This window comes from Cygnus olor, chromosome 2 (assembly GCF_009769625.2).
Source record: "Cygnus olor isolate bCygOlo1 chromosome 2, bCygOlo1.pri.v2, whole genome shotgun sequence".
NCBI lineage: Eukaryota > Metazoa > Chordata > Aves > Anseriformes > Anatidae > Cygnus > Cygnus olor.
Genome location: NC_049170.1, coordinates 27,030,697 through 27,054,960, shown reverse-complemented (window position 1 = coordinate 27,054,960; position 24,264 = coordinate 27,030,697). Strand labels below are relative to the sequence as shown.

General features: G+C 53.6%; 1 protein-coding gene and 1 long non-coding RNA gene across 4 annotated transcripts in view; one reads left to right on the top strand and one right to left on the bottom strand.

The window, feature by feature from the left end:
* LOC121065894 overlaps positions 1 to 24,264 on the top strand; it is a 40,897-nt gene that overhangs the window by 780 nt on the left and 15,853 nt on the right. Inside the window, exon 1 of one of the 3 annotated variants that reach the window (XR_005817381.1) lies at positions 940 to 1,175. The exons of 1 other annotated variant lie outside the window; for it this stretch is intronic. This is a non-coding gene — a long non-coding RNA (uncharacterized LOC121065894). Of the gene's footprint in view, positions 1 to 939; positions 1,176 to 7,475; positions 7,733 to 24,264 lie in introns of those variants that run through there. One more of the 3 variants, XR_005817379.1, reaches the window with a different exon arrangement.
* DLX6 (distal-less homeobox 6) lies at positions 1,834 to 6,318 on the bottom strand. The gene is made up of 3 exons (XM_040549028.1): positions 5,875 to 6,318; positions 4,827 to 5,020; positions 1,834 to 2,996 (listed from the first exon to the last, which is right to left on the bottom strand). Exons 1-3 carry the CDS (start codon positions 6,230 to 6,232, stop codon positions 2,745 to 2,747), a joined length of 804 nt encoding a protein of 267 aa, XP_040404962.1. The 5' UTR covers positions 6,233 to 6,318; the 3' UTR covers positions 1,834 to 2,744.

The window sequence follows — 24,264 nt, the reverse complement described above, 5'->3', positions numbered from 1 at the left end:
CTGCCGCCGCTCCATCCATAGATGCCGCTGTTTCATGAGAGTCTCCCTGGGCGAGTGGGGGAGATGGCTCTGCCTCCGCTGTCATTCGCTCCCCAGCCCGCCGGCGCCCGTGTCACCTTCTCCCACTGCGTTACGCTAATTGGGCTGCTTCATTAGCTGCTCGCTCGCTCGCTCGCTCGCTGTCGGGGCATCGTTTGAGCCTGCCCTCCGAATCGCGCGTGGGGTGGGCGCCACGCACCCGGGGGCTGCCCCGCTGCAGCCCACGGGGAGCGGCGAGCCCCCCTCGGCCTCCCCCAGCCTCTGCTCGGCGCCGAAAGGGTTAAAGCGGAGCGGGGGGGGGGGGGGGGGGGGGGGGCAAACAGTCTCGGCTCGGCTCGGCCCGGCTCGGCCCGGTTACCGGTCCCCGGGGCTCACCCGAGCCTCAGCCCCGTCCTGCGGGCGCTCGGGGAACCGGCGCGAAGGCAGCGCCCGCGTGCGCGTGTAAACGGGGCTGATGCGGAGCGAGCAGGGAGCTCGCACACGCCCGCACATCCCCGCGCAGGATGCTGTTGGTTTAAATGTATGGTAGCTTTCTCTCCAGTGTCATCTGAATAATTCAGTGAGCCCCACTAGCAGCTGTACTTCTGAAGCCTCTTCCATTCTTTTCAGCATTATAATTTTGGTTAATTTTCAATTTTAGGCCCTACGTCTCTGCAATTTGTGTATGAATAACAGAATAATTTTCCTCTTTTGTTTCGCCTTTCCTGTTCCTGAATCTAAATAAAGATGGCTTTTTAGTATTAAAAGTGGAAGAAAATTACAGGTAATTATCTTTGACGGTAAAAACGCTGTAATCAGCGGGCTACATGAAAAATTACTCTAATTATGGCTGCATTTAAGAGAATGGAAAAAAACCTTCTTGTGGATAAAAACCTTAAATTGTCCCCAATGTCTGCTTCAAATTGGATGGCACTGCAGCTGGAGGCTTTGTTCAGAATTGATCCTGGGGAGCTCTGAACCCAAAGTTTCACAGTGGGAAGGGGAAAAAAAGAAAAGAAAACATTTTTCCTAATGTAACAATACGAATGGTAGAAAATGACAAGACTGATCGGTTTTAAACCACTCTGAAGACTGACTGAGCGTGGAAGTTGCTCAAAAAAAAACAAAAAAACACCCCCCAAAAAACTGGTATATTGGTAAGTAGTCTTTGCTTTGTGTCTAATTATAGTGACTGTCCTTTTGCACGACTGTGTGTAGCTGTCATTATACGGAGCACTCTGAGGATCTCTATTGACTTCTGATAAATGGCTCAGTGGTTTCAAGGTTCATAATTTGCAGGATGCCCAGGTCTCTAGCCATTAATTCTCGCAGTATGGGGCACCCAGCTCGGATGAGGAAAGGGCTTCGCATTTGCGGTGGTCGCCGTGCTTGCCACCAGCCAGGAGGGCTGGAGCTCGCTGGCCAGCGTGGCGTGTGCCTAGGCACCTTTCGAGGCTTTGCAAAGCATTCCTCGGCTTTCATTGTCTGCTGTTGAGAAAAAAAAAAAAAAAAAAAAAAAAAAAGGAGGGCGCCTCCTTTCCTAATAATTTTGCTTCTGCGACCTTCCGAGGCAAGGCAGGGCTCCGAGCTGTCCTCGGGGGGGGGGAAGCGCAGAGGGAGGGAGCGGCGCGATCGCAGCGGCGGCCGGGGGCTTCTGCGGGCTGGGCTGGTCCCTGCCCGCACCGGGACCGGCTTTGGGGTCGGGATTGGGATTGGGGTCGGGATTGGTTTGGGATTGGGGTCGGGGCGCTGCCGCGCTGCGCGGGGCCGGGGGGGGAGCGGGGGGCCGCGGCAGAGACACGCGAGGCGGGCGGGCGTTTTGTGGCTTTTACTCTCTATATATGAAAGAAGACAAAACCATACAAAGTATATGTACAACTAAAATTCAACAATATATACAGAAAAAGGTTGCTCGGGAGAAAGGTCCCTCTGGCTTCACGAGCGGGGGGACGCCGGCGCTGAGCCGCCCCTGGCTCCGTCTGTCCTGCCGCTGCCCGGGGCCGGGGGACCGGGGACCTGGGGGGCCGTGTCACCCCCTGCCCGTGTCACCCCGTGGCCCCACGCGTGTGCGAGGGGCTCTGGGCGGCGGAGCCGGTGCTCGCCTCCGAGCCGCAGCCCGCTCCGCTGCGGGAAAGCATGCAGGTTTCGCTGCGTGGCAATGTTCGGGGCTCACAGCGTTATTTTCATCGTCAAGCAGTTCTCTTTCTTTTCCCCTCTTCGCTTTTTTCCTTTCTTTTTTTTTTTTTTTATCCCTTCTTCTTCTCTCTTTTCATCTTTTTCCCCAGTCCGCATTTGGTGAATAAAAATGAAGGAGCTTTGACTAGTCTCTCTTTCATCGTGTAATGTCTTTAGCTCATTAAACAAGTAAAAACGGCTGCCGCTGTAGATTCAGGTTCTTCTTGTGGGCAAAGTCAGTAAAAAGTTTGTTTTGACGTATACTCCACAGAGAAAGAGGCTGGTGCCTTGGAGTCCAAATGAAAATATCCTAAAGAGAAGTGTCTTCTGTGCGCCAGGATGAAAATTGTGTCTTTCTGGTCGAGATCAATCGCTGAGGTTACTTTAAAAAAAAAAAAAAAAAAAGGAGAAAGAAAATAAAGCCACTCTGTCTCTTTGCCGCATCTACAAGTTCACACAGAGCCTGCTAGCTGGCACGGCTTGGCAAAGCAGGGGAACTTTTTGCCATGTCGAGACGAGGCGTTCTTGGGAGATTATTTCTCTTGGACAATTCACATCATTTGTGGTCTCTGCATTGTGTCTTGATGTGGAGAAGAATACCAGTGAGAATAGCCGGGCATGTAGCTGTTGGGAGGCATATTGACTCCCTTGGCAGAAGCTGAAACGTCCCAGACTGGAGGCAGGGCTGGCGAGCGAGGGGACAGGGCAGCGGAGCCGGGCAGAGGGTCGCTCTCGTGGGGGTTGCTGCCCTGCTTCAGCAGCTTCTTAAATTTGGAGCGTTTGTTCTGAAACCAGATCTTCACCTGTAAGCAAAACGCAGCAAATATTAGGCTGCCGTGAGCACCCAGGGCCCGGCAGGGAAGATCCCGGGGGCTGTGGTTTTGCTCCGAGAGAGGGTCTGGAGAGTCCACGCCATCCGGGTGTCAGGCTGGGGGTGGGCAGTGGGAGAGGAGGGTGAGCTACTGCTGCTCTTGGGCTCTGGATGTGACCGGAGAGAACAGCAGAGGAAGAGCGGAGCTGGAAAGCGAGGTGGACGCAGGTTTTAAGCCGGAGCGTGATTTTGCCTGGGCAGGCCAGACTGATCAGGCTGGAGTAGGGGCCGTGCTCTGAGCCCTCCTGCTTTACATGTGCCCGCGTGTGTTACTGCCTTCCCGCGGGTGCCCCGATCAGGGTTTGGGGGGTCACTTGCTCGTTTGGGCACGCTGTTGTCAAACACGGGCACTCGTACGGGTTCGTGCCAGGAGAGGGGAGCCAAGAGACAAAGGGCATCTTTACGCGGAAACCGCGCATCCGAAAGCATGCACGGCCAAACGGTCCTCGCTTAGGTGACAGGGGAGGAGGCACAGCAGAGCCGGGACTGTAGCTTTATTTTAAGAGTTGCTTTTAAGGGAATGAAAATTCTCTTTTCTCAGAGAGCGATCGGCTATCAGGGTCGCTCTGGGTCCCATCCTGCTCCTAACCCAGCAAAAGTGCCGAGGAAGGAGTCAGCCCTCACGGAGGCGTGCCAGGATCGGGCCCGCCGTGGCAGATCAGAATTATTATGCTACGGGTGATATAGATGTGAGCCATACGTATATATATATATATAAATACACGTCCCGAAATCAAACAAACAAAGACAACTCCCGAATGTGTTGTCTCTCGACCTTGCAAACTTTGCAGATGGAATGGTAGGACATAGGCAGGGGTGCTTGCCTGTCTGCATTTTCAGGATCGGGCCCTTAAATCTACGAGAGAGAGAGAGAGGGAGAGAGGGAGAGCGTGCACGCTAAATACACCAGAATCCCATTTGTATGGCCATCAGGTCTATTTCCGTGATTAATGTTTGCCGAGCATTCAGAAATCGCTGGCTGGAAGCGGCTGTTATCAATGACAATGATAAAACAGTGAAGTTATTTGTTAAGCCCATAAATTCACGATTACATTTTGCCCGAATTGATCCCATCTATCCGTGCGCTTCTCCGCAAACCCCAGCTCGGGAAGTCTGTAATGCCTCATGTGTCTTTCAGGCTTAAATTAGCAGAATGGCACAGCTACTCCAACCACACTTAACTATGGCTTAACCTGCTATAATTTCGTACGTGGCTGCTTTGATCTTCAGATCTATTATCACCTTCTGTACATTTTGCCCAAGGGTAACCACTGCATTTGCGTTAGTCATCCAGGATGAATTAACTATTGATTTTACAGGTATTTCCTAACGTGTTCCTGCTTTCTCTCTACCTCTAGGTTGCTACGATGCAGCTTTCCTTTTCTTTTAGCTCTACATCAGGCCCAAGGCTTCCTCGCCTTTGTTTTGTTCTCCTTTCCACAGCTGGGCAATTGCACGTCGGTGCTGGAATTAGTCTCATCCGAAAAATATAGGCAATTTAAGAATTTTATTTGTGACATCAAAAGGGGAGCGTTTGCTCAGCAGGCGGCTGAGGGAAGGAAGGGCACGTTCAGTTACTTCAGCAGAAGACCGTTTTCTCTGTCGTGCATTAAATAAGTCCTATCGCGATAGATACGGGGCCGTGTGCGTTACCTTTGCTACCGTTCCTGTACAGAGGCCAAAACGCCTAGGGACCAGCGCACCGGGCTTGGCCTTTATTGCTCGAGCCGGATTTCAGTGATTTGGGATTCCCAGTAATTACCTGTGTCTGGGTAAGTCCTAATGAAGCTGCCAGTTCAGCTCTCTCTGGAAGTGCCAGGTACTGAGTCTGCTGAAAGCGATGATTTAAAGCCTGAAGTTGTAGACTAGAGTAAATGGTTCGAGGCTTCCGAATCTTTTTCCCTTTTCCATTGAATCTGATTTCACCGTTTTCGATCACCGTTGTTTTTTGCTGATCTGCAAGCAAAACAGCACAGTTGAAATCTCGGCCGGGAACGCCGCACGACCCTCCTTTAGCTATTAAATCGGGGGGGGGGGGGGGGGGGGGGGGTCGGTCGGGACGGCTCCCGGGAGCCCCGCAGCCCGCCTGGGCACCGCTTCGGCAGCATCGCTGCGGCTGCTGCGGGACCAGCAGGCGCGGCTCCTCGCGGGGGTCCCCTCGCAGGGTGGGCGCGCTGCCCTTCCCAGGGGAAAAAATAAGAGGAATAATCAGAAAAACAGTAAGAAAAATAATCGACGGAGCGCCGCGCCGGCTTGGCGAGGGGACTGCTGCTTCCCCGGCCATCCAGGTTTCCCCCGGCTCATGGACTTCGCGTCGCCAGTTTGGTGGTCGGGGAAGCAGCAGCCCGAGACTGCCAACAATGCTTCCCCCCCCCGCCCCCCTGCCTTGCCCCTTCGGGTGAATACGTACAAACGATCCGCTCCCGGATTATTTTAAAGAAAAGAAAACAAAACAAAACAACAACAACAACAAAAAAACCACCACCATAAATCAGACGGCCCCAAAGCAAAGCGGAATGCGACCCACTCGCCCGGAAACTTTCACTCCTCAGGTGTTAGCAGGAATTTTGCCTCCAGCCGGCCGCAGCCGAGCCTCGCCGAGCGGAGCCCGGCGCCCGACGGGAGGCGAGCGGGTGGGCGCCGCCGCCCCGCACCGGGGGCACCGCGGCCGTCGGGGGGCACGGGGCGGGGGGACACCCCGGGGGGGGCTCCGCGCGTCCCGCTGCCGGCGCCCCGGGGGTCGGGGGGGTTAGGGGGGGATCCGCCGTGGGGGGGGGATTCTCCGGGAGGGCCGGGCCCCCCCCGCTCACCTGCGTCGTCCGCCCGCGTCTGGCTGGCCGCGCTGCTGTTGTGGTAGGACTGGAGGTAAGGGCTGTGCTGCGAGTGGCTCACGTAGGGGTAGGCGGCCAGCGAGCGGTGGTTGTAGGAGCCGGCGGTGCCGGAGTAGGGCGAGCTGTGGTGGTGGTGCTGGTGGTGCGGGTGCGAGCCGGCGGCGGAGTGCAGGCAGTGCAGCGGGTAGTGGGCGCCGGCCATGGCCGGCGAGCTCTGCTGGGAGTGGGGCGGCGGCGGCGGCTGCGGCGGCGGCTGCTGCTGCCCGAACTCCATGAAGGCGGACTTGGAGGAGTCTTGCGCGTCCAGCCCGTCAGCCATCGTGGTCATGGTCATCATCGACGCCGGGGAGGCAGAGAGCGGCGCTCTCCGGCTCGCCCCCCGCCCGCGGCCGCCCTGCCCGGCCACCACCGCGGCGCGGCTGGAGGCGGCGGGGATTTATTTTTTTAAGGCGCCGTGGTGCGAGGGGCCTTGTTAACCGAGGGAGGGAGGGAGGGAGGGAGGGAGGGGAGGAGAGGAGAGGAGAGGAGAGGGGAGGGAGGGCGGTGTGTGCCGAGCGGGGAGGGGGGGGAAGGGAGGGCTACTCCCGGCGCCTTTCCTCCCCGCTCCTCATTCCCCCCGAAGGGTGTTTTTGGGGGCTGGCGGAGTCCCGGGCGGAGGTTTTTAAGGTGGCTTCTGCCAAAGTTGGGCTCCGGCGCGCCTGGGCGCGCAGGGCAGGGACGCCACAAGTCGAATGGTTCGGCTCCGGAGGGCAGCGCCTCCCCATTGGTCACTCGGCCCCCTGACGTCACCGACACGGCGCGCCGGCGCGCGCCGCTGCGCGCGGGGGGCGCGCCGCGCATCCTCCCCGGGCGCGCCACCCCCCCCCCCCCCCCCTTTTTTGCGCGCTCTTTGCGCGCCCCGCGCTCTTGCGCGCAAAGGGGGGGGGGGGGGAGAGCCGAGGGGGTGCGCGCCCCCGCTCGTCCCCCTCCTCCCCCCCCCCAAATCTGCCCCCCCCCCCCATTTTTCTCCCCCCTGCGCGGTATTTTCGCGCTGCGCGCCGCCGGCGGCCGGGCCCGCTCCGGCGAAGCGGCGCATTTTTTCCGCCTGAAAGCAGCGGCTCCCGTAATCGCTTTCAAATATATGCAAATGGCTACGTGCGGTTAGTGGTTTTGGCAAAGCTTGATTAGGATATAAACGACCCAAGGAAAAGCGCCTTCGCCCTAAATTTGTCTTTAGATTACAATTCCGGTTGATTTTATTTTATTGTCAACATTGTTAATGATAAAAATAGAGTCGTTTTACAGTTATTTTTACTTTCTGGAAGGAGGCAATTAGACTTCTAATCAGGAATACACAAAAATCTCCCATGATTAACTGCAGTACTTTGTTCAAATTGCTGCTATAAAATTCAGAACAATTTGCCTGTAATGATTATGGACTGGGTTTATTTTGGGAGGTGGAATAAAAGTGGATATAGCATAAATTATCCTCTAATTATACACCAGTGTCGCCTCAATTATCCTCTTATCAAAATGGTTGTCTAACTGCCGCATTTAGTTTCAATTCTCTCCTTTTTTCTATAAAAAGAACTTCATACCTTGTTATTATTAATCCATTTATTATTTGCAAGGGGATTTATATCCGAGCATCCAGGTGGTATTACCACTTCTCTTTCAAAGATGGACTGGGGAAAGACATTAAGTTTGATCCAGCGCCGCGGAGGATCTCTCTCTCCCCTCTCTCTCCCCTCTCTCTCTCTCTCCCTCTCCCTCTCCTTTTTCCCTTTCCCTCGCTTAAATCTCCTGGCGTCCAGCTAAGCATGAACTCCAGAGGCAGACCCCACCGCAGAGGACTGAGGTAGGACGGGCACGGCGGCCCCCGCCAAGCCTCGAGAGACCCGCAAGTTTCTGCGGGTGGGGAGATGGGGCTGGAGGCTTCGGGCTCGGAAAAGCCGCACCGGCACCACCGGCAGCCGCCGCTCGCAGAAGCCCCGCGAGCCCCGAGCCACCCCCAGACCACTCACGGGTCCTGACACTGCCCCTCGCAGCGGCAACCCCAGAGGACTGGTTCCTAGATTCCGCTGATTTTTCTTTGATTTATTAATATATATATATTTTTTAACGCATCGCTTTGGGAAATATTTCAAGGGTGGTTTTATTATTATTATTATTATTATTATTATTATTATTATTATTATTATTATTATCAGCCTTTTTTTTTTTTAATTACTAACATTTTTTTCTCCGTTTTCTTTCCTTCTTCGTCCGTTTCTGCTGCTGGCTCCCCGGCAGCCCAGGGGGGCGGGTGGGTGCCAGCCCCCCGGGGGTGCCCCGCGCTGTCCCCGGGGGAGGACGGGGACGCGAAGCGACCTTGGGCGGTGCGGGGCAGGAGCCGGGCTCAGCTCGGCTCGCTTGTTTTAGGGGGATCCGCGGGGTCTTTCGTCGAGGGCTGCCGGGCGCGTTGTGCCCTCTCGCCCACCCTCTCATCGCCGTTTCACTTCTTGAGCCTCTGGAGTCGGTTCAGTAACTCTGAATGCAGTTGTAAGCGTCTAGCCTTGTTCTCCGGCTTTTAACAAGAGTTCCACTTCAACACGCGAAAGGGTAACCCGATCCAGGCGTTTACAAACCTACAGTGAATAAAAATATAGAGAAAGGGGAAGAGAAGGGAGAGAATTCCTACTGGGACTCTTTATTCATAGGTGGAGGTAGCGCGCTCAGTGGGAACAGGTACATTTGGCAGTTTTATTGCTTTATACCCTCCAGCTCGCCGTTAACATCACGAAGGCGTTTTTCTCGCAGGTGCACACACACTAGCATTTTCTCCACCGGCAAGAGCACGCGTAACAAAAGGTGTCGGAAAATGGGCTAGGGAGTGTTGGCAACGCGTCGCTTCCTTCTTCCCAAAGAGCTCCCTCGGCATAACGGACGCCAACCCGGGCATCGGGAAAAGTTGGGCACGACCGGAGACCGCTTCGCAGCGGTACCTGGGAAGGGAGAAAGGCGGCCGAGACGGGAAACAAAAAGGAGAGGAGGAGGAGGAGGAGGAGGAGGAGGAGGAGGAGGCAGGCAGCGCCTGCCGGGGCTGCTCCTGCCGCAGGCAGCGAACGCGTCGCATCCGTGCGCGGTCCCGGCTCCGGTGCCGGGGGCGCTGCGGGGCGCGCACCGGGGCCGCGGGGGTCCCTCGGGAGCCCCCCCTGGACCCCCCCGGAGCCTCCGGTGGGCACCGGAGGAGGGATGCGCTCGGGGAGCGCCGGTCCCCCGCCGCGTTCAGACATCCTCGTCTTCCGTCGGGGCAGTTGACTCCATCCAGCCTCACCCCGCTAATTTCCCCCAATTTAATTAGGCAAATCTCCCGGTATGGAGCTGCCGTTGATTGGTCGCTGTTAATGACTCGGCTGCAAGGAGTCACGCTGCTTGTCAATATTTATTGTTGTCTTTGCTTTTTCTCCCCCCCCCCCCCCCCCCCCCATAAATACCCCCCGCTTTCCTCGTGGCCTCTGGCACGAAGGGGTCGCGCTTGTGGGGAGGGGAGCGCGGCTCGGCACGGCTCGGCACGGCTCGGCTGCCCTGCACCCCTCTCTTACCGCACCTCGGGGCGGAGGACAAGGGGCTCGGGGAACCGGGGAGGGGTGTGGGGGGCGATGAGGGCCCCGTGGAAAGCCCGAGCCTTGCCGGGGGCAGCGGCAGGTGTCGGGGGATTTCTTCCCCGACGGCTGGCAGGCCCCAGGCCCGGGGGGTCGGGGGTGCGGCGGGTCCTTGCCGGGCCACTTGCCCACCCCCGTGACGGCCACGGGTTGGAGAAATCAGACCTCAGTCAGTGGGGTTGGAAGGCACCGGAGCAGAGGGGCGACTCGCGAAATGGGGAGGGGGGGGGCGCACCCCGTCCCCTCTTGTCCCCCGCCCCGAGGTGCCCAACGCGAGCCGGAGGGCACGGAGGCCTCTGCACCCCCAGCCCCTCTCCGCTCCGCGGTCACGGGCGGGGACCCGTGCGTGGCACCGTGCCCCGGGCCGCGGTGACTTCGTGCCGCCCGCGCCCCGCGTCACGGTGCGAACCGCGCCGCCCTGATGATGGCTGTGGGTAAGGCTCGCCAGAGCCCCGAGCGTGTGCGTGCTTTGGAGTCGCGTTCGTGAGCCGAGAGATGTCACACAACAGACACAACAGTCAGAAGGAGCTGACGAACAACAGGAAACGGGGTGCTATTTTTAGGGTATAATAGGAAGTTAATGTAAGCGGCCGGAGGCTTCCTATATGCCTCGGAGCACCTTCTGTCCCATTCATTCATTCAGTCATCCATTCATTCATGCGTTCAACAATAACAACAGGGGAAAACAAACGTTCCCCTCTCAGTTCTCATCCCCTCCTTCTCCCGAAGTCCTGCTCTGGCGTTTGTGCGGGAGGGGGGGGGGCTCTGCAGGAGGATCCCCTCTTTCGGCTTTGCTCCGCTCGTTTGTGTGCAGGGGGGGCTGGTGGCGTTCAGCAGCCGAGGCTCCCCCGGGCGTGCGCTCCTTGGGGTGTCCCCGGCCGCGGAGGGAGCGCGCGGGGGCTGAGGGATGCTCTCGGCGTGCGTCCCCCCCCGTCCGACCCCCCCGCAGCTCACATCAGAGCCGGGGAGAGCATTTGCTGTCCCACCCCGAGCAGCGTGGCCGGGAAAGTCCGGGAGAAGCTGATTTCAGGAATTACATTAGCGCGGGTGGTTTATTTTCTTTTTTTTTTTTTCTTTTTTTTTTTCTATATATTTTTTTTTTTTCCTGTGGGAACCCCACGCACATGCCTGAGGCGGACCTCGCTATTCGATTTTAAAAGGGACAGGGAAATGCCGAAGGTGGGCTGCGGGGGCGGGGGGGGTGCCTGGCCCCCTGATTTTTTTAGCAGCAGAACCGAATGAACAAAGGGACCGAGAGGCGCTCGGGGTTGGGGTCCCCGGTAAAGTGGTGGCGGTGGGGGGGGGGGGGGGGAAATCCCTGGAGGGGCGGAAAGCCAGGGAGCGTCCCCCCGCAGAACTGCACGGGGCGCCTCCCCGCGGCTTTTGCAGCCCGGTCGCGGGCCCGGTTGGCGGGGGCCAAACCCAAACGCCTCGCCCCGCATCCGCCGACGGCGTTATTATTATTTTCTTCTCCCTTCCCCGCTCTCCCAAGCCTGCCCGCCCCCAAGCGCGCGGCCTCGCCGCCGGCACTTCGCATTGCCGCCGCCTCAACGGCAGCCGAGCGGCGAGCGGAGGCTCCCGCACGAGGAGCTCGCCTCCTCCAGCTGCGGGCGAGCTCTTTTAAGGGGACGCTTTGGGAACCCGAGCGCCGGCAGCGCAAGAGCGGGAGCGGAGCGGAGGCTCCTCCGGCTTCCCAGCCGCTGGCGTTATAACAGACAGGCAGGCGTCGATGGCTTTTCCGTACCGCGAGTGTGAAGGAAGTGGCGGGGAGGCGGGGGCGGGGGGGGGGGGGGGGGGGGTAAACCCCAGCCCAGCCCCGCAGCCGGATCGCACACGCCGCTCTCCGTGTTGCAGCGTGGGTCAAAATAATGGGAGTCAGAAGGGGAAAGATCCAGAGGGAACCAGCCACCGTCTCTTGTACGGATTTGTAGCGAAGGCTTCGCCGTAATTAAAACCTTACAGGCAGATTCATTCAATCTGTGGCTCCGCAGAGAGCCGGGGCTCGGGGCTTTTTGTTTGGGTAACGTGGGTTTTTTTTTGTCGTTGTTGTCGTTGGTTGCTCGCCCCGATGGGACGGGGCGGTGCGTGTTTTTGGGGGGGCGAAGGGGGGGGGGGCAGATAACTGCTTTGACACGGAATTAGGCTTCGGGCTGCTTGGCTGGGGACGGGAGCCCGGCGGAGAGGCGCGCAGCCGGGGCAGGGGGCCTGGCCGGCCGCCTCCCCCCGCACCTGGCCAGGTGCGCACCCAAACCACATCCCTGAGCCAAAAATTGGGGAAAGGTCCCCCCCCCACACCCTGCGCACACGGCCAGCCCTGTCCCCTTCACTCGGGGCCCCCGGGAGCAGCCCGAGAGGCTGGGTTTGAGCTCCGCGCCCCTCCGCGGGGGGCTGCTGCCCTGCCACCCGGGGCCCGCCGGGGGCCCGTCCCCTTTTGGGGTCGGGGGGAGCGTCCCCCAAAGGCAGCCGCAGGTTTGCGGAGCTCTGCCCGCCGGGCTTTTATCTGGCGTGCTTCCCCGGCCGCTCGGGCGCTGCTGCAATAGAGATGTTGGTTTTAGCGGGGACTTTTGTTGTTTTGTTTTCTTTTCAAATGAAAGAAAAAAAAAAAACAACAACAACAACAATAAAACCCCTTGCTTCTGGCAGAAGAAGAAGACGCCATCCAATTAAAAAAAAAAAAAAAAACACAAAAAAAAAACACCAAAAAAACACAGCTCTCAAGTGCCCATCTTGGAAGGGCTCAGAGGCGGATGGAAACTCGAGGCTCTTTTAAGTCAGGACAGAGGCTGCAATTTCTCCTGCGGTCGCGGCCGCCTTCTCTCCCGAGCCAAACGCCGTGCCGAGCCGGGCCGTGCCGAGCCGGGCCGGGCCGCGGCTGCCTGCCGGCTCCCGGTGTCACCCGGCCGCGCTCGGCAGCCCCCGGTGCCGGCGAGTGAAAGCAGAGGCTTTAATCGCAGCGAACGAGCGCGATGTCCTCTCTCCAGGCTGTTTCGCCTCCGTTTATTTTTAGTACACTTCAGATGCCTACACATTTCCCTTGTTGAGATCAGTGCAATTATTTACTCTACCTTTAGGGATGCATTTACCCAAGCATTGAATAGAAATGTAGTAAACACTGCGCAAAGTCAATGCAGTTATTGAGGTTTATTTAATAGGAAAAGAAGTAAATATCTCGGCTTTACTTGTTCCTTCAGGCAGCCTCGTTATCTAGAGTAGATTGCAAGGAGAGTTCTTCACTCGTTCCCGTGTAATGAGATTGCCTTAAATGTTTATCTCCTATCTCCATCGGGCTATAGCCTCTTTTGTCAGGGTCTCAACAGCCTATAAAAACAAATCTAAAAGTTAATTTAGAGAGGTAATCCGGAGGGATCCATTATCTGATCTCCCTGTAGAAACTCATCTAGGCGAGATCCCGTATCTGGGGGCGCAAAGAGAAGCAGGCGAGCAGAGAGCATCGCCTCCAGCGCCCTGAATTCCTCCTGCACCCACCGGCCGGAGGGGGAGAGCTCCTGGCACCCAGCGCGATGTCCCCGGCACCGCCAAACCGCTGTGCCCCCTTTACTCATCCCAGGCTCACCACGGCGCTACCCTCCACCTCCGCCCTGCCAAAAACTAATTTATTTTGTTCTATTTTTAAATTTTTTTTCTTTTTTTGCGAGTGGAGATGGTCGCCGCTCTCCACCTGCTTGCCCCGGCCCCCAGCCCCAGGCGCCCCGCACACATGCGGGGGGAGAAGGGGGCAGCACGGGCGGTACCCGCAGCCTGAGACGCGGGAGGTATCCCGGGCTTCTGACAGCTGGATCTGAAACAAATCAGATCTGGATTAACTTGCCTGTTTTGTGAATTGTCTGCATTTGAGCGAGCAGCCCTCACCCACTCCGCTCCTGGCAGGTTTTGTTACACGTGCCTCTATAAATATATTATCCCAGCCCTCTCTCCTCGTTGGAGCTCTCTGCTCAACAAAACAGAAACCAGAACGAGGAGAAGCGATTTTCCTTTTTAAATGAAGACATTTATAAGTAACCTAATTTCGCATCGTGGAAGTAAATTTCATGCTAGGATATATTTTGCACAACATGTAATCTTTTAGAGCCGGAAGACATTTAATTAAAGCCATATTCGGAGAAGTACAGCTTAAAAGCAGCCGTACGACCACATACCTCATTCATATTCAGGATCCATCCGCGAATTCATATTGTTTTAATGTGGGACATCGCCTTTATGACAGAACTCTGCGAGGCCTGGGCAGCACGAGAGATAACACAAAGGAGAGCAGAGGAGGCACGGCTCGGGGGGCTTCGCCCGGCGGCGAGGTGCCTGTGTAACCCCAAATCCCCGCTCCCTGCCTCCCACCGCCCGCTTTGGGAGCTGGGGGGGGGGACACCCACGGAGGCTGGGTCAGGGTGAGGCTCCCGGAGCTGGGTGCTCATTCTCTGCCCTGGCAAACTCGTGCAGAGGGGGAAGGCTGGGGTTGAACCCCTCTTTTCGCCCTGCCTCCCCCCCCAGCTTTTTGCCACTTCCACCTGGGGAGCGCTGAGGTCGGCCCCGAGCCGGCCCCGCCGGGCTCTCCTTCTCCAGGGCGGCGGCGAATGTTTCCAAAGGACCGAAAACAAATTTATTTCCTTCTTTTCTCTCCCCAAATAAATAACTCCCAGTCCTTTAGGGAAAGCCCAAGCCGAGGTAAAGGCGCCCAAAGGAGCAGTCCACCCCCCCCCCCCCACCTCCCCCCGCTTCGTTTCACGGGAGGCGAAACGCGGCGGCCAAATCGAATCAGAAAGGCTCTGGTTAGTTTCCTTGTAGGGGTAATTAAAAGTATTAATTGGTTGTGTCGACAGCTTAAAATGACAGGTGTTGCTAAAAAACCCTCATTAATCTTCCAGTCAGTGCCGAGCGGCGGTGGGAAGCGGGCTGGGGGAAGGAGCCGATTGTTTACAAGGGGTCTTTCCAGGTTGGGGAACGGGGATTATGACGATGCCACTGCTAATGGCACGGCTTGCCCCATTCCTCTGGGAAAAAATAAAAGAGAGAAAAAGGAAATCAAACGGCCTGCGTGCCAGAGCGGGGCAAAAGGTGTTTCGTGGACTGTAAGGTGTAAGGGGATCTGGTGGTTTCCAATAGGAAACGAGGTTTAAAGGGCTCTGCTGGTTTCTGGTGCATATATATGTGTGGGGGAACGTGTGAGCTCGCGGGGAAGCTTCGCGCTTTGTGTCTCCGCTTAGGTTTCGCCCACGGCCCGCGGGGAAGGCAAGTTTCACACAGACACCGCGCTGGGCTCCCGAGGGTCTCGCTGAGCTGGGGGGGGGGCTATCCCCGAGCCCAAAGCAGCGGGGGGCAGAACACCAGGCCCCCATGGCGGCTGTTTTTACTCGGGGGGGGTCGTTTCGTGAGCCCGGGGCCGGGGCTGCGGGCCCCCTTCCCTCAGGAACACCGCGAACCCCTCCGCGCCTCCCGCCCCGCGGGGTGCCTGTGAGGGGAATGGGGGGGGGGGGGGGGGGGCGGCCGCCTCTCCTCACGGCCCTTGGCGCGCGGCACGTGACCGCGGCGCGGGGCATGCGCGCGCGGCGCCGGGCCTCAACCGCCCCAACGGCCCTAACGGCCCCAACGGCCCCCAGCGGGCCGCCGGGGGCAGCGCGGCGCCTCCGGGCTGCCGCTGCCTTCGCGGTAAAAAAAAAAAAAAAAAAAAAAAAGAGAAATACTGAAATAAATTGATAAAGAAGCCCGAAATGTCCTCCCCGAGGAGCCCCCCGCGCCACCTGCGGCGCTGGGACGCAGCCTCCTGCCCGGGTTGTCCCCCCCTGACGGCGCCGTGCTTTGTGCTCTGACAGAACGACGCCGGCTTACCTGGAGGGCCGAGGGGATTTTTTTTTTTTATTTTCATAGCCAGGGATATTCCCCGCGTGGCGCACACACACACACACACACACAGAGGCGCGCACTAACCAATGGAGACGCGGGATGCGAGGGTTTTGATGCGCTGCTGTGACATGAATAATTGTTGCATCGTGTAACTTCCTACATCTCGGTTTTAATTTGCAGTGAACCAAACAAAGATATTTGCAATTTTTTTAAATAAGCGCTCTATGTAATAAATGGGAACATTGTGCATGAATGCTGTTTCTTCCCCTTTTCTTTAGAAGACATTATTAGCTCTGACAGCATGCAGCTCAGGTTTGGAGGAGAGGATTTTGTAAAGGGATGACAGACAGGAAGGGCAGCAATCATGGGCTTCTTGGGCTAAAGCTTTTTTTCTTTTTTATCAGAATGTTCTGTTCGATGCCATTTATCCTTGATGATAGAAAATTGCTCTGTTGCCAGGACGCTGCTGCTGAAATAGAGGGCAGGAGCCACATTTCCATTTTGCAGCTTGAAAGCTATTCAAATGAATTTGCAGAAAGGGGGAAAAATCTAGAGATAAACAAATGAGAATAAATCGAGTTCTCCTGTCCTCTCCTTTCTTTCTCTCTCTCTCTCTTTCTCCCTCTTTTTTTTGGGGTGTGTGTGTATGTGCGGAGGAACTATTCATTTTCTACATCAGGATTTTGGTTCATCAGTGTTTGCAGCACCTGGGAAGTGTTCTAAATCAGGGAACACTTATTTTGCTGCTGTTCCAGCCCCTGAACATATAAACATATTAGAGAAATTTATGTACGTGCGTGTGTGCGCAGATATGCAGCCACCTACAATTTCCTTGTGTGTGTGTGTATACAGACAGATGCAGAAGCGCAGTGTTTGTGTGCTCTTCCGTGTGTGAGAGAGAGAGAGGATACCAAAAGGCAGACGAAATCCTCTTTCGGTGTGATCACTCCCAACATTTAGGCGTCGATTCTGGCGAAATACCTCCTCATTTTACAACAATTAAAACCTGAAATGCTTAAGCCACGGCACTGTCCTTCCGTCGTAACTAATTGAGTGGGAACTCTTCATTTTCCCTCCTCGTCCATTTAGATACTTCCGGAGTCCCAAGGAGAAGTAATAATGCGTCTGGCTATAATCCAGCACGTAGCCCAAGGGCTAATTTTTAATCAGTATTTTTTTTTTTAAATTAAACATTGAATAAAATAAACCCAGAAACATTATTTATAAATCGGAATGAATGTAATGACAAGTAATTATGCTCTTCCTTCGCTGGTGGTTCGAGGCTCAGCTCAGCTCCTCGGTTCAAGCCCGGATGAATGAAAGGCGTGAGGCTCGTCCAGCGCTCTCATTTCACGTACTTGGGTCGCCTGCAGCCGCGTCAGGCCAGAAATATCGGACACACCGGGGCTGGGGCCGTGAACACTCTCCGAGGTCCGAGAGCCGGGTTGCCACGGAGTAACTTTAAGTGAATTCTAACTTCGCCTCTCTGAGGAAAAGCCGGTGCCAGCGAGTCACGGGGTTTGGCAGATTGTGCAGCGTCCCCCGAAACACAGAATTTTAAGTGACCACGATGCGTTTGATGACGTGCTAAGTTCGGTCAGCTCGGATTTTTTCACTGCGTCGTTTCAACCGAGTTTTACCTCTTATTAATCTATAATTAGCACGCTGGCTTCGGGAATGATGCGTTGCACCGTGGCACCTTGTTAGATGGGGGCAAGAAAATTCCGGGGACAGAGGAGAAACGAACCGGACGGGGGCAGGAGGAGGAGGATTGATCTATTGGCCCCGGCCAACGGCTTCTCCACGAGCGTCCGAGCAGCCAAGCATGCGGCTACGTTATCGATTTGCAAATCTCCCTTCAGCCGCGCGGATACCAATCGAGCCTAACCACGCCGCTATTCGATTAGACCCGGGGCTGGGGCTGCGCCCGGCTCGTCCCGCAGCCGGGGGGGGGCTGCCTGCGGGGCTCCGGCCGACTGCCGGGGGGCTCCCGGGGGAAGGCACCGCCCGCATCCCGCGGCCGGGGCCGGGGCCGGGCGGGCGGCGGGGATCCGCGGCCTCCCCGCCGCGCTGCCCCCGCCGCCCTGCGGGAAGGGCGAGAGGCGCACCTGGGGGCACGGCCCGGCCCCGCGCCCCTGGCGCCGGGCGGGCGGCGTCGGCCCGCCAAGGCGGCGGGGAGGGAGGGAGGGAAGGAGGGAAGGAGGCAGGCAGGCCGGGAGCCGCCTCCCCCGCCCGCGGCCGCCCCGCCTCAGCGCGGCCCCGCGGCCACCCGGCCCCGGAGCTCGGCCGGGGCTCGAGGGAGCGGGCGGCTGCACGCTGAGGGGGCTGCAGGAGTCAGCCCAGGGGTCTGCGGCACCCAGGGCAGTCCCGAGGGTGCCGTCGGACAGCAGGTCGCTGGCGTCGTAACGATTGCTTGGGAGGCTTCTGCTGGAGAAAGCTTTAGGCCTAGATGAGCCCGCGTTCGCTTACAAGTGGCTACGTTGCTCAGAGGGCTAGAAAAGCAAAGATTGCTAGACCTGGGTGTGAAGTTTCAAAGGCACAAGGCTGAACAAAGAAATATTTAGCGAGGAGGTGGCAAAAGGCACGGAATTGCCACCAACCCTCCCCCCCCCCCCCCCCCAAAAAAAAAAATATTAGGAAAAAAACCCGCCCAACTTTGTCAGTACTGTACTCATAATGTGAACCAGATTGCCACAGAAAATAAAATGGGTCATAGGCTAGGGAGCAACCTTGGCTGCAATCTAGCCCTTTTTGTCAGCGATTCCCTTGGTGCGTTACCCACCACACAGCTGCAGTCGTAGCCCGCTGCCTTCCCTTTCTCCTTTCCTCCCCACGTGCCCGTACAAGAGCTCACTGCACGGTGGAGGGAAGGAACCTGTTGCCACTGCAGCAGGGCAGTTCCACAGCATCCAGGGCAGAGCTGGGCTGCTCTGTCCGTTTCTTTAGCAGTCACACTGGCTGCTCCAAGTGCCTTTTGTTAAGACTGTCCAGCATGGCACATGATACGATTCTGCTGTTCCTTATTACTTTGCTCCTCTAATAAATCTAGCCTATGATATCGTTGTCCTCATGGAAAAAGTGTATGTGTCCACGTAATTAAAGCATGTCTAATCATGAGCTCATATGAGGAACTGAATTTGGGTTGCATATGTAACCTCATGTCTGGCACTTTCTACCTTTTGAATGACTAACTTCTCAATCTTATTGTTCTTTTAGCTTTGAGGGATATGTGTGTGAGAAAGATTTTTTTAATGTAAACTAAAAGCAGAATAAGCAAGCCCGACATTCTGCAAAGCTTTCTGAAACTGAGGTTGTCCACAGTTTGGGTTCATGCCACGAGAGCAGAAGTGTGTCTGCTGTTTGGATTCTGGCAGACACAGCGCCTACAATTCTCCTCTCTGATTTGGGTTCACACATAGCCGAAGTCTCATGAGAATGGCTTGAGACACAGCATGGTTATCGCTTCATCTCTGGCGCCTTCTCTTCCCCACAAGAGAATTCGAATGCCTCTTTTCTGATTACTGTCATTTAAGAGATTAGGTGTTGGAAAAATTAAAAAGAGAAACATTCGAATATGCATCTGTCTCCTTGCTACCACTTTAAAATGGGCAGGTTTTAGTGGTACATTCCACCCAAACCCCATCATTTTCAGTTTTAAACCATAAGGCTTTTGTTGCGTAACATTTTTTTTCAACAGATTTACATTGTTCATGCAAGGGGCAAGAAATCTTAATCCCACGTACTGCGTGTGGCTTCTGTCAGCCGTGAAACTACAGAACTGTTTGGTTCTCTGAAGTAACACTGGCTTGAACGAGCGAGGTTTTAATATCCCAACAGGTTCTTTTGCCCTTTGAAGTCCCAAGCCATTCTAGAGTCAGCTGGTCAGAGCTAACACTAGCACTATGTAGAACTTCAAAATGTTTGTAAGTCATGAATTGAGGGAGCGCTGTGTGCACACCACAGTGCTTCCTGGCCCTGGTTTGTCAGGTCAGGGACCTGTCTGGAAGGTATTGCAGATCCTCTTGGGTATGTCCTTCCCCAGGTGGCAGCGATGCTTGGGAGGGCGACTCTTACCCTGGTATGGCATCAGGATAAGGCTGGGGCATGCATTCAGCCTGGTGAGCTTGAAGGACGTTCTAGACTCATCCACGTGCAGTAACTACTTCTCCTTGACCCAAATTGATAAGGCTACCTTTGCAAGAGGCCCGTTGTATGCATTCTGGTCTGTAAGAGTATCTGTTTTACACCATGTGATTCAAAAACAAACAAACAAACAAACAAACAAAAACTTTATAAGGTGCTTTTATAGCCATCCATCACCTGAACACAGCTCTGTGGTAATCGTCTGTGTCTGAAGACTGATTTTTTTACAACCAAGTCATGTATGGCTCAGATGAACTGTAAACAAGGTTAGACACCAAATAAAATTTTGTAACAGTTTTATTTGAAAGCATCCGTGGCAGAAAGTAGTCATGTTGGCTTTGGCTGACTCCAGACAGTCCAAACTGATGCTTGTATTTCCTAAGTATGTAAAGACTGCGGAGTTAAAGAGGTTAATCTAGAGTCTATAATGATTATTTTTTCCTGTGACTTAGTAAGTAGCTCAGTAAGCTAAGTAATTTTTCATGGCCTGTTAATGAAGAATCCTTCTCCCATAACCATCAAATGAAAATGACCAATTTTCTTCATATTTTATATCAAAATGCACGTGGGGGGCATTCTGCAAAGGTCCCTTGCGACACGGAACACGGTTACTGTGCCAGCTACCCCAAAGTAAGAGCTCAGACTTCAGGTTAAAATCCTGAAGAATTTTGTCACTTGACCTAAATGGAGGATTCCTCTGCTAAAGACAGTTGGAGAATCTTATGTTGCCCATACGGGTATTTTCACATGCTCCCAGACGACTGACTTAAAGGTTTCTGAGCAGCTCCTACCCCTTAGCCGAACATTCCCACCCCTTGGCTAGGGCACATTAGCTCACCATCTGCAGTGTCCTTCCCTGTTGTAAATGGGAAGGAAAGCGTAAGGTGGCTTTGCTTAAGCCAAACACTGTTGACTATTGGAGGATAAATTACATCTGTTCTTTCTACAGATATTATAAATTAGATACAAATTGTAATAATTGTACTTAATTGCTCCTTAATTACTGATTAAAAGAAACCTTTTTATTTTTCTTTATTGCAGTCCCATGCTTGTTTTTTCAAGGATGTTTAATCAGGCAGACAGAAGAAGAACAGCCGCAAATTGTATTTTAGTTGAAGGATTAGAAAAATAGAATTCCATACACCCTTTTGAATAAGAGCAATTTGCATGTTACCTAAACTTCAATACAGTTGGATCGTTTCTGTCCAAGTGTTGCCAAAAAAAGTATGGAGCTTTTTGGAATGAAGATGTTTGGATGCCCAGAACATACTAGCACACTAAGTTAGCAGTAGATTTTTTTTTTTTTTTCCATATCATAGCCTTTTGTTAAGCAGACAAACTGTGGAGGCAGCTATGAGGGAAAAGAAAATAACTCTTAAAATACCCTCAGGATTTTTGTACTTCACAGTAAAGCCCTTACACCAATGAATCAAGAGGAAGAGGTGGAGGAATCTTTGCATGCCCTGTTGTAGGGTAGGGAAGATAGATGGAGATGTTATGGAGACATGGACAGAAAGTCTGGGAAGTCCCCAGGCAAGACTGAGATCTGGACTCAGTAGCCCGTTCTGTACTGGGTTTTCTAGTTGCGTGACTTTGTGAAGTCACTTAGGCCTTCAGACTCATGTTACGTGATTCGAGAGGCGATACCTTTGAAATCGTGTGGCTCAGTTCCCCAGCTGCTAGGTGGGAGGCTGGCACACTCTCCTCTGAGGGATGTCGTACAGATGCATGGCTCAGAGACCACAAGGTACTTACGTGCTGAAGTGGGAACATTCACCCAGTGCTCGCAGTGCCCATGCAATCATGTTCAATGAGGATTATGTAGGCAGAAGTCTGCTTGAATTCAAAGTGCCAGGTGAGTCATTAATCAAGATCATGCCTAGATAACTGGCTGAACATCTACAGCAGGGGTGATGCTACGTTTATGGCTTTGAGAGAGCCACTCGTGGATAGCAAAATGATTTTGACTGTGCAGCAAGTACTAGTCTGGGACAGTTCTTTTATACGTGCAAACTGACTGTCCTTTTTGAAGTCAGTGCAGATATGGTGGTAGCAACTGCTGAGATCTGATCCGAGCTACTTACGGTCTAAAAAATTCCGGTTTTGTAGATATGAAGTCTAAAATAATTTTCCAAGCATTGAAAGAGACCAACTGCTGCTAGCTGTTTAAAGGGTTGGAGTAATTATGCCCATGCACTGCACAATATAAAACACTTATGACTACTATATGGATTGTTTTGTTTGGGGAGGGACTTGTCATTTGGAAAGGAAAAATAATCACCTATTCTCTTCTCCCTTTGCTTGTTACAAAGCCCATTGAAGTCAATGGGAGTGTTGGCATTGATTTGTGTGGGCTTTCGTCAGGCCCTGTATATGCTACTGTAAACTGGAGGGTGAGAAGGGGTATGGTTAAAGGGAAGAGAAGAGAGGGGTGGAGTTAAACACAGGAAAAGAATAGAGCCCTTTGTCTATTAATTAGGGTTTACATGGCTTGTGGAAAGCAGCGTTCCTCCAGCACTGCATCCCTTTGCCCCACTACTTCATTTTTACATCTCCCATGTTGGTTACAGAATGCCAATAAACTACGCGCTGCATAGTGCTAACCACGCAGCCCCTCTGATGCACGGGAAAGGAAGGCATTGAACTGAACGAGCTTCCCTAGGGTGAAAAATGCTTCTCGTTTCTGCAGCTGATGTCCACGCTCCTGGAAATGTGTGGTGTGATAGCAACTCCTATACGGATCACAGGAACTTTCTCGGAGTTACTCAACGATACCTAACAGTTTGTTGTCTTCGGGGAGATGGGACCTGGTGGAACCATGAAGTTTTCCTGATGAAGCCCTGCCAGCATGCCTCAGCTGAAGCTGGAAGGGCTCTCTGGACAGTCCCAGTTCATTCCCATGTCCATTTTCTCCTGGTTACACCCACCAGAAGACAGTGACAATTGGTTGCAATTAGAGAGGAAAAGTGCCATTGTATTTGACACTAGGCTGGACTCCGGAGATGTTGTTCAGTCGCTGGGTGTGTCTCAAACTGCTGGGTGACCTCGGGTAAGCCAGTTGGGACTCAGACTTATGATCAGTTTATGACAATTTAACAAGCTATTGTGTCTCAGTTGAACAGCAGTGACTGTCCTTGTGTGCACTCTTACCCAAGGCAAACACAGGCTGATGTGATCCAAAGTGTAGTTATACCAGCAACCCAAGCCAGTACAACCAACTCTGCTGCCATGAGACTGTATCCTTGACAGGGGAACTGATCTGATTTAAAATGTGGGAGTTTTTTGGTTTTGCTTTTTTGCTGGATCGCTTTTAACCATCACCCACTCCCCAGTGCAGGTCACTCTGCAGGAACAGTTATTTGGGGAGGTAAAAAATGTCTGGCATGCAATGGCAGTGCTGTTGCTTGAAGATATATTAATGTGGTTGTGAGTCTGACCTATTAGATCCAAATCAGCAAAGCACCTGTGTATTCTATGGATTAGAGCATTTGTTCCCCACGTAAAAGGGAAGGAACAAATGCTTCCTTTATTCACCCCCACCCCTTCTCTCTGCCCAGATCCTAAGCTGTATAGTGGAGGTGCTCTTGCTCCATGTTGGTACAGAATCCAACATAATGATGCACTGATCTTATCTGCATACAAGTAAAAATAAATCACAAGAGTAATAGAGGGAGCGGTGTGCTCATCTGTCAGTGGAGAAAAGCAGAAGGCAGCAATCAACTCCGGGTTCATAAGCTTTGTTGTCTGCCAATTAGCTCTGACCTCAGAGTAGTGATAAAGGTATAATCCAACCCCTCCTGAGCCCCCTTTCATAGGTTAATTTCCCTCAGTAGGACTTTTTATTATTATCATAAGTGCTATTTTTATAAAGTAATGAATTTGCTACAGAAACATTTATCTTAGTAGCACAGTAATGTTGAGTTATTATTTCACACTATGCTTCCTATTCTTAGCTCAATGTTTTAGTCCAATTTTCTACCTCTTTTGGTGTACAAACAAAATAACACACGTATTGTCTGTGTGAGTTAAGGAAGATGTAGGACCTACCTGTGAGCACTGAAGAAGGATGAAGTCAAAAAAGAGCTCATGGAGCAGAAGACAGGTACCTGGTACCACAGAGAGGAGCCAGCCTCTCAGGGGCTGCAAGGTTCTCTCTCAGAGAATGGGAAGGATAGAGCCCAGCCGCCACCAGGCTGGGAAAAAAAAAACACACTTATTGCATAAGAAGCTGTACATCAATTCTACTACATAGACTTAATTTCATCTCTGGAAGTCTGCTGAATTGATACGCATTAGCTCTAGAGAAATTGTTCTTTGCTCAGCTGGCTTGCACTCAAAAGCAGAATATTTGCAGTTTGTTCTTAGGTGCTGCTTAATGACAGCTATGTGTTGTTTCTTATAATTATGATCATATTTTACCGTGACAGTAAATACTGGAGTTAAAAATAATGTGCGAAGAGCGGGATATGTATGGGTCACAGTCAGGCTGCCACCTGACTTCTCTAACAAGAGCTTCACAGCAGCATGTTCCAGGTCCCCGAAACGATTTCTCTTCTGATGTAGTAGCTACTAGCTAGCAATTAAATCTCTGTCTATAGAAAATGAGTCCAGCTGGCTCTGCTTCCTCTCTCTTGAGAAACTCTTCAAGGTTCTAGGTTCCCACAGCCAGGCTTCCATGGCTTCAAAGGCATAATTTGGCACATGCCCCCCGGGCATGCGTTTGTCAAAGTACACGTACAAAATTTCACTG